Source organism: Cyprinus carpio, chromosome A1 (genome assembly GCF_018340385.1).
Source record: "Cyprinus carpio isolate SPL01 chromosome A1, ASM1834038v1, whole genome shotgun sequence".
In the NCBI taxonomy this organism is placed as follows: Eukaryota; Metazoa; Chordata; class Actinopteri; order Cypriniformes; family Cyprinidae; genus Cyprinus; species Cyprinus carpio.
Window position 1 is genome coordinate 19,177,532 of NC_056572.1, and position 20,066 is coordinate 19,197,597.

At 35.7% G+C, this 20,066-nt stretch overlaps 1 protein-coding gene and 1 long non-coding RNA gene across 2 annotated transcripts in view; one reads left to right on the forward strand and one right to left on the reverse strand.

Annotated features, from left to right (window-relative positions):
* LOC109096101 (ankyrin repeat domain-containing protein 10-like) lies at window positions 1–19,738 on the forward strand. Its single transcript, XM_019109774.2, has 6 exons — window positions 1–351; window positions 2,504–2,656; window positions 5,631–5,722; window positions 17,326–17,561; window positions 17,667–17,753; window positions 18,821–19,738. Exons 1-6 carry the CDS (start codon window positions 154–156, stop codon window positions 19,201–19,203), a joined length of 1,149 nt encoding a protein of 382 aa, XP_018965319.1. The 5' UTR covers window positions 1–153; the 3' UTR covers window positions 19,204–19,738.
* LOC122145068 overlaps window positions 16,472–20,066 on the reverse strand; it is a 12,820-nt gene continuing 9,225 nt past the window's right edge. Inside the window, exon 3 of the long non-coding RNA XR_006160099.1 lies at window positions 16,472–16,609. This is a non-coding gene — a long non-coding RNA (uncharacterized LOC122145068). The remainder of the gene's footprint in view (window positions 16,610–20,066) is intronic.

A 20,066-nucleotide genomic window follows, 5' to 3' on the forward strand; every position in this document is an offset into this window, starting at 1 on the left:
CAGTCCGGGATTTCCCGGGGTTACCCTTCGAGAGAGTGAGCGCTCACTTGCAGTATTCAGTCTCACTGCCTCCTTTGTGTGTGCTTGCTCACCCTGGGGCGTTCATAAGCCAAATAATTTGAGTTTTCCACGACGCAGGCGAACTGTTTGACCATGTCTGTAGGACTGGAGCCCGGTTTCTCCAACGACGAGGTGCTGAACATACGTTACCCGCTTCATCGCGCGTGCAGGGATGGAGACGTCGGCGCGCTATGCTCGCTGCTCCAGCGCTCCACCGACCAGGCGGACCTGCTTACCGAAGACTCGTTTTACGGCTGGACCCCCATTCATTGGGCAGCACACTTCGGGAAGGTAATAGAAGTACACTGATTGCATAGATTTATGTTTTATTCTTCATTTCTTTCTCTTCCGGAGATAGAGGCGTGTATGTGCACTGGTTTAGGGAGTAACGAGCGTGTAACATAATGAGTCAGGCGTGCTGTCAACAATAACTGAACTTACAGCATGTGCACATACAAATAAACTCAAATATCGCATCAATATGAAATGGGTTGCCATATCGCCTGGACGATAAGGCCATCGGCAGAAAACAGGTCATATCACTCGCAGGGGCTGAGTGCAAACTCGCAGACCGGGTAAGAGCAGAGATTAATCACTAATACATGTTTGAACTGAAAGCACTGGGATTTCTGTCTGAGACGAGGCAGACTACAGCGTCAGTGGCACGTCTCTGTGTTTCACATGTGTGTAGTAACGGATATAACTCGCAAGTTAAGCTCGATAAAAGGAATTAAGCCTAGTATAGACGTTTCTGATTGCTGCTTTGTTTCTGGATCACATTACTTGGAAAAGTCAACTTGCTTGGACCGCAGCCAGCGAAGCCCCAGTAGCCCCTCACTGCAGACCACAAGATCCAGGGGGCGGGGTTGGATCCACATCAGGGGGTGGAGACGGGTGGGTTTAGGTGGGAGGAGTTGGATCTGGATCTTGTGTTCTGCAGTGAGGACCATCTCAGCGACAGCCCACCGATTCATTCATTGGCTGGGCGAAGACCAGTAAAACACCACGCGCCAAAACCGCGAATTTAAAATTCAGATCTTCCTCTTGTTCAAACTTTTGTTGTTGTTGTATTGCTGTCTATAGACCTTAGTTAGGGTAGCACAATATCTCTTTGAAGGACTGAAGTAGCCTACAGAGTGTCCCAGTGGTGAAGATACGTGAGGGCCAGGGTGACACTGACCCACTCAGATTGACGGCTGGCCCGCCCAATCAAATGAGGAAAGAAGAAAAATCCTGCATACATTATAATAATTGCTTAAATGCATGAACAAACAAACAACATAACGTCAATATAAGTGATCAATCCAATCCAAGCGTGCTCCTGCTGTAAAAAGATTGTGAAAACGACATGAGCTTGGACCTTTATACACTGCTTGACATAGCGCCTCAAGTTTCATTAGATCGTTTATATTCTAGTTTAGAAATCAATGTAAACATCAGTGTTTATCAGCAAATTTTACTGGAGAGTGGAAGTGTTACTCAAGTTTGTTGAAAGTACTGTTGACAGCCTTTAATGCTTGTTAAATTGTAAAAATTTGATTGTCATATTGTTTAAATTGTGTTACATATTGTGAGATTATTGACAGTTTTGTTGAAGTTAGAAAGGCCATTCAGTGATGAAAATGGAATTGTTGTGTCTTGTGTGAACAGTTACTATTGATGTTATTTAAAACCCATTACCTCATTATGTCTCAATTCTGGCATTCATTATGGAAAAATGGAAAAGCTTCAGTGACATGTAACTATTTTTAGAATTATTCCTAATGGAAGTTTACAGAGAAGCTCTCTGAGCAAAGAACTGGTCCTGTGAAATGTGGCATTATCCACACTTGAACACATTTGTCATCAGTTCAAATTACTCTGCTTTAGTACATTTCTGCGTTTTATTCTGTGTATACTTCATGTTCATCACACACACACACACACAACGAGCACATCCTGTGTTTCTGCTCTTAACATCTGCTGATTGTGCAATTTTTACAGAGATGTTTTGGCCATGAGGCAATTTCAAACAGCCAAACAAAGGTGAAAGGACTTGAAAGTGTTTGAGGTATTTGGTCTATTTTTCCAGAGTCTGTTTAATGTCAGGAAGGGATAAGAGAGCCAGAGAACAGGGTAATGAGTTGCCTCATGTTGTTCCATATTGAAAATGCAACACAGCTGCTGGTCCCTGACAGCAGAGCAGAAACATGAGCCTCAAATAGCAAGTCAGAGAGATTGGCAGTCTGTCTTAAACTATTTGATTACACCTATGTTAAGTCCGTTGCTATAAACAACAGCTTGAGCTGAAGTACTCAATCCTTATCTCTTAAATTGTTCTGGAATTATTGATGGTTTGTGTTGTGAGCAAGGTTTCACATTTATGTAGGGGGAGAAACCAGGCACTGGTGGAAAGTCATGTCACTAATTTGTTGATTTTATTTTTCTCTCGGTCACAAAACAGCTGGAGTGTGTTACAAGGCTGGTGCAGGTGGGTTGTGAAGTAAATGCTCTGACCACACGGTTTGCCCAGACCCCAGCTCACATTGCCGCGTTTGGAGGACATCCAGAATGCTTGCTGTGGCTATTACACACAGGGGCAGAAAAAAACCGACAGGTAGGTCCACAACGTACAGTAATTGATAATGTTACAGGATTTGTGATGTCATTATATATAAACCCTCTGAAGCCTGACATGAATTAATAGTCAGAAGAGTCAAATTTCTTAAATGGAACACTTTATTGAACTTTTAGACAAAATCAACAGCAGTTTTCATGTGTTTTTTGTTAAGTATCTTATTAGTCATATCAGGCTTTTATGGCTCATAGTATGATGTAGTGAAAATGTGGGGAGAGAAAAACGCTGTTTTATTCAGACCCAAACTGAGCAAAAATATGCAATTTGCTGCAGATACTGATAATTTATATCATGAAATTTTGATAGCTTGTAATGTAAATCAATGAGATCTTTATAAGAGTATAGCAGACTACTTGCATAAAATAATATAAATATCAGCTGCACTCTGTATCTCCAGTATGTCTTAAGATATTTGAATGCTTAGTTTTATGATCAATGCTGTTTAGTTTCAAAGCATATAATGCCGTGCAATGATGATTGACAGATCAGACAAATCATTAACAGATGTACAGTAATATACTCTCCTCAAAAGCCTGATGGATAAACAATTAGAAAAAATATCTATGGAAAAAAGTTGTTTCAGTCTAGGAAGTGTTCCTCTTGAAGTATTAATAACAATATCAAAGATTTTTTTTAATGTTTACTTTATAAAAGTCAGCAATGATTTCACAGCAGAAAGACACGTGAACCACTACCTGAAGGGGGACGCTTGCACAGTTATACTAACAGGCCTTCTACCTACTAAAAAAGAATAAGCTATCAGTCAGATGACAATGCATGTAGTAGATTTTGTGCAACAGGTTTTTCAGCAAAGTTTTGGTTATTTAGAGGTCTTTGTGCATCAAATACGATAGAGTAGGCTTTATAAGGTCAATGAGTTTTGAGGTGAGATTGTATAACAGCCTTCTGTCTCTATGAATTTTTGGCATGGGCTTTTGCAAGAGCATAGTCCCTCAATAATGAACTGAAATGTTCAGCATTGAAAGGCCTTTTATTTCACCATGGGATATACTACTGTGGTCTTGAGTCAGTTAGTTAATCTATGAGCCCTTTAATACAATTTATCTTTCAGGAAGTGACTCAAAGTCCTCTGATCAATTGCTCTGACTTATCATCCCCGCTTCCACTTCCTTCAATTCTTTATCCTCTCTCCAACGTCCTTGTGCACAAATCTCTGCTAAACTGATCCTATTGCCAGGGATGATCCTGTCTGTGTTGGACAGCTCTTTGAATGGTGACGTTTGTCCTCAAGGTCTGTTATTTAGCCCAAAGGGCATTGGAGGATATTTACCCCTTAATAACAGATGAAGACAAGCAAACAAGTGAAGTGAAAATAAAGTCATCCTACCGTTGGGCTAAATATCAGTTCTCTTGCTGACCGGTCGTGTTTGAAGACCGAAACTAACTCTTATAAAGCTTTTTACAGTTTTGCTCTTCACTTTGAGAAGATGGAGTAATTTATTTAAACACATTATATATATACATGTATATAAATACACATTCTCTATTGAATTAATATTGAATATGTGCAGACCGAACATGTGCTACTCTTATGTGCTCAGGAGTAATTAAAAAAAAAATGTATTTGAAATATACCCCATTTTGTTACTGCTATTTTACTTACGCCTGATAGAGATGCCATCGCCGCCTAAGCAAACCTCTCAGAATATGCCTTTTCTAAACTGTTGGATTAGGTCTGTCTTGAGTCTGTTTAATGTCAGGAAGGGAGATTATGTATTATCTCTGTATTATTGCTTTGGTTTGAGAAGGAGTGAGTGAGAGATGTCCCTGTTGTATTACTGTTTCTGCAGTAATTGTGTGGTTTGACCTTTTTTGTGGCATTATTTGGGTTATTTAATGGCAAATTATCCTCTGTGCTTCAGTTTACACCCTTTAGGGGGAGCTGTTGTGTCAGGGTGAAGAGTTCAATGTCTTGGATATGATTCACCTGTAGAGTGTTTGTTTAGATTCTCTACTTTAAATTGATACCAACCAAAGATGCAGAAATAGCCTTTATACAGTGGGGAAAAATATTTATCTGATCCCCTGCTGTTTTTGTTAGTTTGCCCACTTATAAAGAAATGAAGGGTCTGTAATTTTTATGGTAGGTTTATTTTAAGGGATAGAGGAGTGGCTCCATCAGTGGAGTGGCTCAAGAAGAAGCACATTAAGGTCATGGAGTGGCCTAGTCAGTCTCCAGACCTCAATCCTATAGAAAATGTGTGGAGGGAGCTGAAACTTCAAGGTGCCAAACGACAGCCAAGAAACCTTAAGGATTTAGAGAGGATCTGTAAAGAGGAGTGGATCAAAATCCCTCCTGAGATGTGTACAAACCTGGTGACCAACTACAAAAAAAACATCTTACCTCTGTGCTTGACAACAAGGGTCTAACTAAGTCATGTTTTGCTTGGGGATCAAATACTATTTCAATGAACCAGGCTGCAAAAACCATTCTTTTTCTTCTGTAATTTTTTGGTTGGTATTCTGTCTCTATATGTTAAAATAAACCATAGACTGTAAACATGAACCAGGCTGTAAACATGTTTTTTTTTCTGCTGTAAAGTTGGGCATTTTAACATGGGGAGTCTATGGGGCTGACAACCTTTTGCAGCCAGCCTCAAGTGGCCAGTCGATGAATTACAGTTTTAGTCACTTCCTTGTTGGCTTCACGAGAGAGCGGGAGGTTGCCACTCGAAATAAACCTACCATAAAAATTACAGACCCTTCATTTCTTTGTAAGTGGGCAAACTTACAAAATCAGCAGGGGATCAAATAAATATTTTCCCCCTTGTAGATTCACACATGCTGATGGTTGTTACCAGTTTTTGACATTGTATTGATGTCTATAATGTTGTCAGCCTGTCTGTTGCATTTTTACTATAAAGAACTGTTCAAGTGATGTTGTGAAAGCCCATCTAAATATGGTCAATGTGTGTTTTCCATATGGTTTCAGGATTATGTGGGTGAAGCACCCATTCACAAAGCAGCACGGGCCGGTAACATGGAGTGCATTAATGTCTTGTTGATCCAAGGAGCCAAACCGGAGTAAGTCACTGTCTTACTGTTTTTTTTTTTTTTTTTTTTTTTTTTTTTTTTTTTTTTTTTGAGTTATTTATTTTTAAATGCATTATTATGTGACTTTACGTAGTACTTTATTATGTGACATCACAGTGTGAAAGAGAATCTCCACAAAAAAAGCTCTGCCATAGAGCCTTCATTTTGATTTTGACAATCTCATGAAACCATATGGAATACAACTAGAAAGCTTGATACATAGTTTACATTCAGATCAGTTGTGGCTCAAAAAAGCTCCTTGGAAAATGTGTGTAAATTTAGTTCTGAAAAAGTTATTTGACTTTATGCCACAGTCTGAAGAATTTAAATGTTAATGCAGGAATTATTTTGCATACAATTGGTCATTCTGTCACCCCTGTAGTATAGAGACTCTACTAATAATTTAAATACTTGCAAAATAAATTTTATTCTGTAACAGGCATTTTTCAAAAAAAAAAAATCCAATTCTAAAACACATTTTAGTTCTAATAACAACTGCAAATTGTAGTGAACATCTACAAATAGAAAAAAAAAAAAAAAAAATTGTTATAATTTGCACATCCTCATGTCGTTCCAAAATACCAGACTTCTGTTCATCTTTGAAGTGCAAATGAAGATGTGGATATTAAGAGATTAATGTTTTCTTTTAGCATTTTTGTCTTTGATGCATCAAAAAGACGTAATCCATATGAATGGAGAGGTTTAATTTAGGCTTTTATTCACTTATGAACAGATTCAGATTTAGTAACTAAAGACTTTATGCTTTTATTCACATATAAACATTATTCTAAAGTAAAAAGGGTGAAAATTTTTATTTTTGGGTGAACTATCATTTTAAGGGGGCTTTCACATTGGCAGTTTAGTTTGAAACAGGGCACAGTTTGTTCTAAATGTTCTGCTCTGTGTTATTGGATGCAGTAGGCTAGCAGAGCTCTTTTAGTGGAGTTTTTCTTCATCTAATGAATGTGTTTATCTAAACCTGTTGTCATTTAGCTTAAAGGTGAATTTTGTGTTTAGTGATTTCATTTTTTGTTAAGATAAAATTCAAACAAAACAAACGCACATTTCCTCATTTTTCCCCCAGCAGATCAGAGGTCTCTTACAAATCTTGGCATGGAATGCAAATTCCGATTTAAAAATGTTCTATATGAGAAATAAAACATCCCAGGGCTCAACATTAAGGATTTTTATTTCTACTGGCCCAGTCATCCTGTGGTTTAATTTTTTATTTGCCCAGCCACAAAAAATAAAAGTTATGGTTTTCATTGTTTTTGACCCATACAATTCTAATAAACAAGCATATTATGACACTAACATTTTAGATACCAATTTAATTTCACAATTCTAGTTTCCATTTACAGTACCACAGGAAAAAGTACTAGCCTAACCAATATAAAGTAAAAACATTATTGTTATTAAAGGCAAGGGAACACTGAATAATAAAACAGGAATGAATAAACAAATTAACACAAATAAATAGGGCTGGGTAAAAAAAATATTGATTTCTCGATTTTAATCGATTCTCATTTTTATGAAACAATATCATTTCTTTTTTTTTTCTTCTGTCAAATGAAACCACTCTTGCCTTGACTAGCCAATATGTTAACATGCAAGATTCAGATCCTCCAGTTTTCTGTGATGGATTATTATAGACCTCTTAGAAATTTCATTACATTTTCCTTTAAATACAAGTCTTTACTATTAAAAAATAATAATAAATAAATTAGTAAATGCTTTTTTGGAGAATGCTGGTACAAAGTGCCAAGATGGGTGGATGGTTGAGTAATTGTGCATTTGTTTTAAGTAGTTTTGTAAGTAACCTTATAAGCATGATGCCTTGTGTTTGTGTGTGTTCAATGACGTATTGTTTATTAGATTGTCTCGAAGAAATGCCTTTTGGGTCATTCCATGTCAACTCAACAAGAGGTCCCATCTAAAAAAAAAAACTAAACAAATGATACTGAAATTTTTTTCCTGGTGAAAGAAATAAATAAATGAAAGCTGAAATGTCATGAGAGAGGAGTCAATTTTCACATGAAATTTAAAGCCAATTTAGGTGTGGGTAAAATACATATATTTTATTCAAGCTGCAACAAGCTACATTTTAAACAAGATACATTTTATATAAATTTAGTTATTCTTCAAGCAGAAGTATCAGCTGTATGCAAAGTGACCCACATTTGGATTTCAGTGATTGAAAATGGGTAAAATTCAGCAATTTGGACATAGAGCTGCATTGAGATCCCCATATCTATGGGATCGAGCCAAATAGGGCCTTGAAAATTAAGATTTCAAAATACATTTAAGAATCAGAATCTATCGAGAGATCTTTAATACTTGTTACATGCACGCAAACTTTGGAAAAATAACATTTTTAGAACCAAAATCTAAAAGGAAATTAAAATATCTTTAATATTTGCACTAAGTTATAAGCGTGCAAGTCGACCGATTTTATTAATAGACCTACCAATCTGCCAGTACCAACAATGTTGTCATTTTTACCCCCTGTAATTTGGCTCCAAAATTGTCATTTTGACCGCACTACAAAATAGTGGATTGCTGAGTAAATGTACATCCACGACATTTAATATTTTGGCTTTCAACATTATTTATGTTTGCCTTTATTCATGAAAATATTACCAAAATAAAAAAGAACTGAGCGGAGAACTTTGTGAAATTTAGTTAATTTGACATGGATTGACCCTTCTGTTTCCAGATTAGCTGAACACTGAAAGTTAATTGATAAATAATTTAAATAAGTCAAACAATTCATACAATTCTTTTTTTTATTAATAAATTTTAATCTTTTGGTTAATCCGGTAACGCCACACCCAGACTGTTATACTGTTCATAGCCACATCAGTCAGTATAAACCAGCACATGGCACAGCAAAGATCACCAACTTGCATGAACAATCTGGAAAACATTAGTAATAAACAGGCAAATATCTTTTTGTTGTTAAAAGTTCTCTAATTTGTCTCTTATTTAGATTGAAATCATTTTCTCAAACATGTTTGCAGGGATTGAAGTATCTCTGGAACAGACTGATTGAGATAATGATTTTCTTTTCCCAAATTTAGTTGGATCAGGGTCAGATATACCTGGAAAGTTGGTGTGAAAATGGCTTGGCACACGTTAGCAAGTTTTCTCATCATAAAAGCCAACCATAAAATTAAACCGTTAAAATGTAGTTTGTGGCAAAATTGAAGCACTGCTTTTTATAAGTACAGGTAATCGCTGAAATTAGCATGTCATGAACTTAATTGTAAAGCTGAGTTACAGATTATTTGTTGAAGTGTTTTCTGAAAAACATAAAATTCTAACATCTAAAATTCTTAAAATGTCAATTTGTATACACATTTGCTAATAAACCAAAAGCAGTTAATGCTTTATTTGCTGATTTGTCTGTCAAATACAACATTCAGACTGTAACTGATTTTTTTGTTTATATACTTTAAATGGCCCAGTTCCAGTTACTAGACTCTCAGTAGAACACTAAATGAGACCTATATTATTGAAATTGTAATTATAACAGTCTAAAAGACTTGTTAGAATATTTATTTTCCATAGTCATGTCCAAACCCTCAATATGTAGCATTACAGCAGTGCTTCATTTTGTAAGTGATGATTTAACACCGTTTCTTACTACAGTCAATGACACGTTTCACCAAACAAAACCGTTTTCAAGCTGTTATTTCAAAATCTGTTCTCGCTAGGGCTGTCAATGTATTAAACAAGTCTAAAGAGATCAAATTTGTTACACACCATTAAACTGTAATTAGCGAAGAATAACTACATTTTCCCAAATTGATACAAAAATTGTTTCATTCTGTTCTGCTTGCCTTATAAAGATCGGTTAGAATAGATTTTTTTTTTCAAGAATGCTGATGCAGGTTTCAGTACTAAAACATAGTTTCAGTATGAAATGTTTTTAGCAAAGGGTTTATCAGTAAACCTTCTGAACACTGTTACTGCAACGTGTAATAACATTTTCAAAGTTCAGTAAGCCAGAAGGATTAACTGAATGCCTTAAAATGGAATAAAACAAATTAACTGATTTATTTTAATCTTTGACAGCCTTAGATGTGTCCAATCTGACGTTAATATATAGGGCATGGCTTTTTAATTGTATGTGCCCATCTTCTTAATGAGCTCTTAACTGTCAGAAAATGCAAGAGTTATTAGGAAGTGGAATGTATTTTTAGTAAGATCTGCACACAGTCTGTCTTTAAGAAATCTGGTCAGAGAATAGATCCTCAGAACACAGGATACTTTAAAGCAAGGATGTGTCAACAATTTATATAGATACGATTCATGAATGTCTGCTTGTTTTTATGCATCTTAGATGTGTACTTGATCATATGTTTGAAATCATCTGTGACCTTTCTGATTAAAGTAGCATGTTTACAAAAAAATAATATTGAAGATCCATTGTGAACCATTACAGAGAAGGAAAATCCCTACACATCTCAATGTTTTGCAGTGGTTGAATTTGAACATGACTTGATTTTCTCAAGTAAGCCCAGAAAAGGGGGGGAAGCATTCCAAAAACTGCTGCCACACGTTCTTCAGCGAACACCCTTACATTGAGTGTTCACACTATCGCTTCCTTCAGTATCTACACACTGGCAATCTGTCGAGGTATTTCTTGTGGTGATTGGTTTTGATTCTAGGAGAACAGTCATGATAGCATTTAGACCTGCATGCTTTGCCTAGTCAGTACTGTCTTGTTACTTATCCTGTAAGATTTGTTTTCTCATATGTTCTCAACTAACAATTGATAAGGGGAGGCTCAATAATAAATGGTGATCAACGTGAATAAGAGTACACTTGCAAAAGTAGTAAGCTGTGTTAGGATTACAAAGAAAATGATGTATTAAAACGTTAAATGCTTCCAAGGGCAAATAGTGTAAGACCTCTTCATTTTCAATGCCAGACAATTAATTGTAGCAATGTGTCTTTCCTGCTATAATACCAGCTTTATTAAAAACTTCATTCTATGTGCTGAGGGTTCAGCCATGGGATTTAGCATATAGCTATGATGACATCAGTTTGTGTTTGTTTGCAATTAAATGCATCTAGTTTATTTGTAATGTATTTATAAGGCATAATGTATTTTAAAGACTTTTGGATAGCAGTGTTAAATTTGAACGTTTTCAAAACGTTGGATTAATGTAATCTTGACCTAAACATTTAGATCAGTGATTTAATGAATACTGATAATAGTAACATGTATTTTAAATGAACAAATATGCTTTTGAAAATCAGCTTTTGTAAATGAGTGAGATGAATGGTAATGGTTAAAAGTGAACCATAATGAATTGCTTTAGAAGTGACACAAATTTTATACAATTTATTCAAGTTGTTTCTCTTAGTGTTGTCACAATACCAACATTTTCGTATACCATTACCAGCAAAATTTCACAATTCTCTAAAACTTTTTAATACTACAGCCAAAAACGAATTTGATTTTTTTTAATTTTTTAATTTAACTATTTAAATGTTTTATTAATTCTAATTAATAAATGAGCAAAACCACAGTGCTCTTTATCAGCACAGCTGGGATTCAACTGTAGACGCAAATGGCGTAACAATGTAACCTGCACTGAAATACCAAATACTATTATTAAATGCTACTATTATTTATATAAAATATTACTTAATGATCGATAATATTTAATAAACAGTAATATATGGTATACGTGTGCTGAACTGCTGTTGAGGGCCTGGTGCTCACATCTCAGAAAACAGTGAAGTGCCTATTTGAAAATTCTTAAATCTTTATATAAATAAACTGCATATCTAAAGAGTTTAAACCTACTCTTAAAACTACATTCTGTCACAGTTATATTGGGTTTGCTCCTCCCAGGATGCTTATTGGGACAAATGGTGTAAGTAGAGTGATACAAATGTGAAATGCTGATATACTAGTAAAATCTCACACAGCTGGAAAGTTTAATTTCGTCGTTAATAATTACTTTAGTTAAATTGTAAAGTAAATAATCCATTAAAACAATGCAGTGTGGCCTTTGAGTATTCAGTTTATTGAGTAGACATTGCTTTAAAAGAAGTAGCACAATAAAGATCAGTCCTGAAGTGGTCCTGAAGTACCAGGGGTCTCATTTATAAACATTGTATATGCACAAAATCGGCATAGAAATTGCGTAGGCAATTTTCCAATCACATATCAGGATTTATCAAAAATAAACTTGGCGTAAATATAAGGACATTCTAGACCATGCGTACGCACTCTTTTTCCTGGAGTGAGAAAAGTAATGAAGTAAACAACGATTTTAAACACTTTTTTTTTTTTTTATATACACATTTACATTTAATATTCCACTCTCATTAATGGAGATAAGCACTGAAATCACATAAAGTCATTACACAGAAGTTAAACAAAAACATACTTATAGTGGATGCGCTTAATCACTTTTCCTGTAGCATGCTATGTTTTAATGACAGCGAGGAGTGCTATAGGTGCACAGTAATTCATCTTTAAACTAAACTGCAGGTATCATGTTATGAGAAAATATTTTTAGTGAGAACAATGATCAATGATGTGCACTTACTTCGATATTATGGCAGACACTGCTGGATTCAGTGGTCGAACGGTCCATTGTCCAGTTTGAAAAGGTCCAGTGATAATAGCTTACTGCATGGAGGTGTTGATGTCGTGTGAAGGCATCTCCACAACATTATGAAAAATACCACTGTATTTGAAAGGTAATTTGCACATTTCCTTTTTAAAATAATTTGTCAGTGACACGCCAAGACAGACAATTCTATTTACACTGCAATAAATATAGGCCTATCTGCTTCCAGTAAAAATAGCTAAATGATCTTCACCTTATCAGCAAAACTGCATAAATTACATTTGATTTGAATTGTTTAAAACAATTTAAATACTATTTGGCCACTGGAAAAGAATGAGATAGGCTATAGAACTCTATTTTAAAATATTTGTTTTGTTTTATGGATATTTTGACATATTTATTCTAAAACATTACAAGGATACTGGATGATTTTTAGCAATAAAAAGTTGTGCATGCCACAAATGGCATTTATAGTCCATATCTCATATTTCTTTAATGTCTTGTACCTTTGACGGTGTTAAACATGGTGTCACGTGGATGGAATGTGCATGGAAATGATATGCAGATGAGGTTATGCATAGTAAAAACTAGGCGTTGTAAGCTCCATATATGGTGTTTGCAGTAAGGAGACGGGGTGGAGATGCACACATGCACAATCTTTCCCTGACTGGGATTTATAAAGGGATTTTTTTGCGCAGGTTTTGGCGTACACATGGTTTTATAAATCTGAAAACTTTTGTGCGTATGAAAAATTTAGCTTTTGTGCATACATTCACTTTTAGTACGAAATCTAAATGAGACCCCAGTACATTTTATATCTCTGCTTAGGGCATAGAAATGGTTATTCTTAACTCCTTAACTACAGTGCGACGAGTTCCTTGCCTAAAGAATTGTCTGGCATTGTCTGATGTTTCCATTTAATGTTTTCTAAGATTAAAATATTCAATAGTCAAAATACTTGGAAGCATTTAATATTTTATGAGATAGAAATGGGATGTTTAGAAAGGAATGAGTGAATGCAAGCCAATCATAATTTTTTTTATTTTATTTATTCTTTTGAAAAGCCGAACTTGTCTTTCTTTATATTTTGAAGCATTGTCATGTATATATTTTTTTATTTTTCACTCTTTTGTTGTTTTCCATGTAAAAAACCATTTTAAAAAATGCAAAGGGGAGAGATAGATAGGTAAAACCGATTCATAAATGAACCAACTACTGACCAAAATGTTATTCTTTCATATTATATTGCGCAGACATTGCAAAAAGACAGAAGTGGTAAGACGTTTTGTTAGATTTGGGGGTGGTTTCCAGATGTTAATTTAGGCCTTGTCTACACGAACATGGGTATTTTTAAAACTGTAGCTTTTTCTACGCGGTTTCGTCCACACACAAATGCAGTATCAGGTCACTGAAACCGAACCTTTTTGAAAACTCCTGCCAGGGTGAAGATTTTCAGAAACTCCGGTTGCAGTAAAACAGGAGATTTTGGCTTGAGATGTCGGAGTGTTATCTAAGTGTTATCTTTGTTTTGACATCAGATTTTGTGCCACTATCTCCTTTGTTTACATGAGGCGAGTCTGTAATTGGCCAACCATGGCTTTAAAATGGGGTACGGTTAGGGTTATATCGGCACCTGTTGGTTTGGCATGCTCTTGACAGCGCTTCATAGCGTGTTTTTGCGTTTTCAAGTGGACAAGGTTTATTATTATTTTTTTTTTAATTGAGGGAAAACTGTTTATAAAAATACCTGTGTACATGTGGACTAGGCCTAAAACATGTTTATGATCAAAAAGGAGTCCATATGATCATAACTCTTAATAAGGCACTATTCAAAGACTAGAATCTTTGAATATCAGAGTCACACAGACGGGGCATAATCTTATGTCCATGTGACAAAATGGCACAAACATTTGACATTAGAATTTAATATGACTAATAATCTGGTCCAAACATCTTTTGTCCATGTTGGTTCATGTCTGAATTCTTATTTAAGTGCGCACACTGCATTTGGAGATTATATCTGCTCTGATTTTTTATTTTTCTAGTGATCAATGCTTTTCTGGTTTTAGCTACTTCTTGAAACAAAAATCAACTGCCTTGCCTTCAGTACTTTTAGCATGACAGATCTTCAATAAAAGCTATAAAAAAATGCAATAAAAATGTTGGATAAATCATATTAAACTTGTATCATTGCTTAATTTTGTTCACAAAAATGATTTGTAAAGAAAAAAAAATGTTTCAGAACAGTACTATTTCCTATTGCAGTGTGTGTGAATAATCAACTTTTTGGGCCTTTCCTAAAACTAGCTTATAGAATAAAAGGGAAAGCCTTTGAAATGTAAAAACATGATTAACATTAGTATAAAAGTGTTAATTAGATAATACCAGACCCGACTAATCTCTTTTGTTTTTTACCCACTGTGCAGCTTGAGGAATGCAAATGGTTTGACTGCAGCAGATCTGGCCCATGCTCAAGGCTTCCATGATTGCGCTCAGCTCCTCTCTAATGCACACAACCAGCTAACTCAGATAAATGGATTTGCCCATAATGGGAGTGACCATTCGCACATCCAGGGCCGCAGTCTTCTGAATGGGACAGCCATAGAAAAAAGAGTTTCTTGATTGCACGAGCCAAACACGTGAAGAAAGCAAGAACTGAGAGTAAGTCAGTTTTGTAGTGCATTTTAATCACTTGTGTTTGTGCACAAAATCAACACTAAATCAAGGAAAAAATATTTTTCTGACTATATTACACTTTCCATTCAGGCATGAATTTTTCAGCGAAGACAAACAACGGAATTGGAGAGGAGCTTGAGAGTATGATTGTGGAATCAACTGCTGACAACCCAATCAGGTGGGACTGGACCTTCTCCCACCAATATCTATTGACAAAGAAAAAACCAGAGAAAATAAATTAAAAATCAAAGAGAGAGAAAAAAATGGAAACAAACGAATACAAGGGTACAAAAATGAGCAGAAACGAAAAAAAATAAACAAAGTAAAAAAATAAGGAAGAATAGGACAGATCATACCCGAGTCCTGACAGATACTGGATGATTTTTAGCAATAAAAAGTTGTGCATGCCACAAATGGCATTTATAGTCCATATCTCATATTTCCTTAATGTCTTGTACCTTTGACGGTGTTAAACATGGTGTCACGTGGATGGAATGTGCATGGAAATGATATGCAGATGAGGTTATGCATAGTAAAACTAGGCGTTGTAAGCTCCATATATGGTGTTTGCAGTAAGGAGACGGGGTGGAGATGCACACATGCACAATCTTTCCCTGACTGGGATTTATAAAGGGATTTTTTTTGCGCAGGTTTTGGCGTACACATGGTTTTATAAATCTGAAAACTTTTGTGCGTATGAAAAATTTAGCTTTTGTGCATACATTCACTTTTAGTACGAAATCTAAATGCGACCCCAGTACATTTTATATCTCTGCTTAGGGCAAAGAAATGGTTATTCTTAACTCCTTAACTACAGTGCGACGAGTTCCTTGCCTAAAGAATTGTCTGGCATTGTCTGATGTTTCCATTTAATGTTTTCTAAGATTAAAATATTCAATAGTCAAAATACTTGGAAGCATTTAATATTTTATGAGATAGAAATGGGATGTTTAGAAAGGAATGAGTGAATGCAAGCCAATCATAATTTTTTTATTTTATTTATTCTTTTGAAAAGCCGAACTTGTCTTTCTTTATATTTTGAAGCATTGTCATGTATATATTTATTTTCACTATTTTGTTGTTTTCCATGTAAAACCATTTTAAAAATGCAAAGGGAGAGATAGATAGGTAAAACGAATTCATAAATGAACCAACTACTGACCCAAATGTTATTCTTTCATATTATATTGTGCAGACATTGCAAAAAGACAGAAGTGGTAAGACGTTTGTTAGATTTGGGGGTGGTTTCCAGATGTTAATTTAGGCCTTGTCTACACGAACATGGGTATTTTTAAAACTGTAGCTTTTTCTACGCGGTTTCGTCCACACACAAATGCAGTATCAGGTCACTGAAACCGAACCTCCTGCCATGTTACAGTATTCAGTGAAGATTTTCAGAAACTCCGGTTGCAGTAAAACAGGAGATTTTGGCTTGAGATGTCGGAGTGTTATCTCAGTGTTATCTTTGTTTGACATCAGATTTTGTGCCACTATCTCCTTTGTTTACATGAGGCGAGTCTGTAATTGGCCAACATGGCTTTACGGTTAGGGTTATATCGGCACCTGTTGGTTTGGCATGCTCTTGACAGCGCTTCATAGCGTGTTTCTCTCAACCAAAGTGGACAAGGTTTATTTTTATTTTTTTTAAATGGAGGGAAAACTGTTTATAAAAATACCCGTGTACATGTGGACTAGGCCTAAAACATGTTTAGGAACAAAAAGGAGTCCATATGATCATAATTCTTAATAAGGCACTATTCAAAGGCTAGAATCTTTGAATATCAGAGTCACACAGACGGGGCATAATCTTATGTCCATGTGACAAAATGGCAAACATTAGAATGTTAAATGACTAATAATCTGGTCCAAACATCTTTTGTCCATGTTGGTTCATGTCTGAATTCTTATTTAAGTGCGCACACTGCATTTGGAGATATATATGCTCTGATTTTTTATTTTTCTAGTGATCAATGCTTTTCTGGTTGAAGCTACTTCTTGAAACTAAAATCAACTGCCTTGCCTTTTATCATGACAGTTCTTCAATAAAAGCAACATGTTGGATAAATAGTATTAAACTTGTATCATTGCTTAATTTTGTTCACAAAAATGATTTGTAAGAAGAAGAAAAATGTTTCAGAACAGTACTATTTCCTATTGCAGTGTGTGTGAATAATCAACTTTTTGGGCCTTTCCTAAAACTAGCTTATAGAATAAAAGGGAAAGTCTTTGAAATGTAAAAACATGATTAACATTAGTATAACAGTGCTAATTAGAATAATACCAGACCCGACTAATCTCTTTTGTTTTTTACCCACTGTGCAGCTTGAGGAATGCAAATGGTTTGACTGCAGCAGATCTGGCCCATGCTCAAGGCTTCCATGATTGCGCTCAGCTCCTCTCTAATGCACACAACCAGCTAACTCAGATAAATGGATTTGCCCATAATGGGAGTGACCATTCGCACATCCAGGGCCGCAGTCTTCTGAATGGGACAGCCAATAGAAAAAGAGTTCTTGATTGCACCGAGCCAAACCACGTGAAGAAAGCAAGAACTGAGAGTAAGTCAGTTTTGTAGTGCATTTTAATCACTTGTGTTTGTGCACAAAATCAACACTAAATCAAGGAAAAAAGATTTTTCTGACTATATTGCATTTTCCATTCAGGCATGAATTTTTCAGCGAAGACAAACAACGGAATTGGAGAGGAGCTTGAGAGTATGATTGTGGAATCAACTGCTGACAACCAATCAGGTGGGACTGGACCTTCTCCACCAATATCTATTGACCTTGAACATCATGAGGACAGTGTTTCTTTGAGGAACCCCTCTCCCACCCAAAAAATCTTGGAGCCCACATCTATGACTTCTGTTCCTGGCCCCTGGCTATGGACAAACTCTTATGCTTATTTATGAGGGCCAAGCCATCAACCAGTTTCCCCAGGTTTATCAACAAACTGTCAATGCCAATTATTTAGCTAGTATATTTGTATTGGACTTTTTTTCAGGCTGCTGATATATCTGCAATCTAAACGTAGTTGGGGTGAGATGTTCGGGTTTCAGAAGCTGACATTTATTTTCAAAGTATGCACACACTTGACTTAAATAACAGACTTTACCAGTACTTGCAAAGACACACCAGCTAAAATAATACATAAATACATGTACAGAGGTGCTAGTTTTCTTGGCTTATATCCATGAATTTTTGCCATATTATCTATACATGGTAATTCTGAGTACATTTTGTAAAAGTAGCTTATTGTTAGCTTAATATTGTACAGTAGGCTTGTATGTAATAGTTATATTTTCTGAATCTCCCAGCAATATATTTCACAATGAAAGCATTAACTGATTTTAGGATATTTCATGTCCTATTTACAAATTAATGAATGAATTGGTTAATATTTTACTAAGTAATTGTGCTTCCATCCTCTATTTTAAAGATATTAAAAATATTTAATGTGTAATCTGCTTGTTTATTTGAAACACTTTGATGGCGTTTCTGGTTTCTATGAGTAAAAAAAAAAAAATTCTTACTGCTGACTTTTGCAGTTAGGTGTTCAAACTCTCACTTGTGACCATTTGGAAGAGTACAGTGTGTGTGTGTGTTGACTTATAATAATAGTTGATTAAAAACAAGATGACATATTGTACATTTGAAGTATGAGCAAAAAAGTGCTCATATGGAAAATTAAATGCAGTTTATCGATCTACGAGAATGTATTGGGTACATGTTTTGTTTCTCTGGTCTGGCCCAAGTTTATGTGTAATCAAGACCATGTGCTCATCACTTTCTGACGCATGTCTTGTTTTGAATGACAGATGAAGCCATAGCCACAGGTTTGAGGAATGGTCATGGGCAGCAGAACAGTTTCACTATCAACAGCTTCGCCACAAATGGGCAGTGCAATCAGTCCCAGTTCAATGGGGTCGAGACCATTCCAGCTGAGTCAAGAATGGACATGTGTGGCTCACTGCACCTCAATGGTAGCCCAAGCAGCTGTGTATCTCACCGGCCTGCATGGGGTGCGTTCCTGCCTGACTCCGGTGAACATCTGCACTATGGACACTACCATGGCTTTGGAGATACGGCAGAGGACCTGGAAGATGCTAGCAGCTGTCAGGAGCACAGCACTATCTTGAAGTTAGAGCAGCACTGTGACCAAGAAGTTCTCAGTGCTGTGCAGCTGTTCCATGGATCATAAAGTGAAAATGATTTCCGTCCATTTGATTACAAGTGGTCACATTGATGGCAGCACTATCCGCCTTAAACTGAGGGGTTATCTTGCACCTTAACGCAGGCTGTTTTGTTTTTGGATTTTCTTTTTGATAAAGGGGACAGTCTTTCTACCAAAAGGGAGAAATTGTATTGCATTTTATATCTGAGCTAATGACTCTATTTTATTATATGTATGTATGTGTTTGAACTCAGCCTAGATATCTGGGTGCATTTCTTTTTGCCCTTTAATGCAATGTTAGAGTGTTAAGTTGTGCAAGAAGTAGATTTTTATGTGGATTAACTGAGTTTGTAGTTTTGTGCCAATGAATACTAGCTTTTTGAAAAAGGAGACTTTTGTATATGATTGTTTTGATGATTTTTTTTCTTTTCTTTTTTTCTGAGAAGCGAAGCTGACATGCTTACTGTTAAACAGTGTTTTGTTTTCAGAAAAAGAAAGCTTAAGATGTGTAACATTCCTTTATCTTTGTACCCTTTGTTCTAATTAAAAAATATCAAAAGAAGCTCCTTTCATTGCCACTTAATAATATAGCCAGTTCTTATGAAGTATAGATGCATTCATTTTGAAAGTACAAGCAAAGTCCCTATTCAGACGGTAATTGTTTCTCAGGGGGACGTAAATGATTTTCACCATTTACAGGGGGTAGTCGGTGATTTAATTGCCGTCCGAATCCAGTATGTCGGCGTTTTTCTCTCAGCACCCCCGTAAGAATCCCCGGCCAAATTACTTACTGTTTCTTGACAAACACCGAGGTCGTGTGGTAATTTAATTGCCGTCCGAATCCACATCTCTGAGTTTACAAGAAGAAATGGATTCAAAATTCAGTGCTT